General features: G+C 61.6%; 1 protein-coding gene across 1 annotated transcript in view; it reads left to right on the top strand.

The window, feature by feature from the left end:
• Positions 1-54: 54 nt before the first annotated feature.
• POLA2 (polymerase (DNA directed), alpha 2, accessory subunit) overlaps positions 55-562 on the top strand; it is a gene marked incomplete at both ends in the record, with an annotated part of 1,672 nt that continues 1,164 nt past the window's right edge. The window contains 2 exons of the mRNA XM_010005967.1: positions 55-182; positions 288-373. Of these exons, the coding sequence (XP_010004269.1) occupies positions 55-182; positions 288-373 (214 nt within the window). The remainder of the gene's footprint in view (positions 183-287; positions 374-562) is intronic.

Below are 562 nucleotides of genomic sequence, written 5' to 3'. Positions count from 1 at the left end.
CAGGGGGGATGTCCCTAACCCCATTAACGCCCCCCAAATCCCCCCCTCCCCCAGTGGTGGAGCTGTGCCTGACCCACGGGCTGGGCCCAGTGGCCTTGGCCAACGAGCTGTTGGCCTTTGTCACCAGCAAGGACCTGGGCACCCAACTCTGCTCCAACGACCTCGACGCCTTCGAGCACGAGGTGAGGACCCCACGTGTCACACCCCAGCCCCAAATCCCCCCCCCCCCAAATCTCCCTCTGACCCAGAAAAGGGCAGGGACACTCACCTCTCTTCTCTCCTGCCAGGTGCTCAGCAGGAGAGGCAGCAGAGTTCCCAGGAACAGGGACACTCGCCGCGGGGGTTTCCACAACGTCCACTCTCTCCAGGAGCTGTATCCCTTGGGATTTGGGGTCACCCTGCAAAACAACAGGGTGTTGGGGTGCCCGGGGAGGGGGCTCACCCTTCTAACCCCCCTCAGAGGAGCATGTTTGGCCCCTTCCCCGCAAACCAGGCCTCGTTAGCACTGGTTAATGAGGGTAATTAGTGGTTTGGGAGTGTTACCCTAAACCCAGAGATCCTG

Source organism: Chaetura pelagica, unplaced genomic scaffold (genome assembly GCF_000747805.2).
Source record: "Chaetura pelagica isolate M959 unplaced genomic scaffold, ChaPel_1.0 scaffold2021, whole genome shotgun sequence".
Lineage (NCBI taxonomy): Eukaryota > Metazoa > Chordata > Aves > Apodiformes > Apodidae > Chaetura > Chaetura pelagica.
The sequence above is the reverse complement of the archived record's forward strand: the minus strand, read 5'-3'. Positions and strand labels throughout refer to the sequence as shown.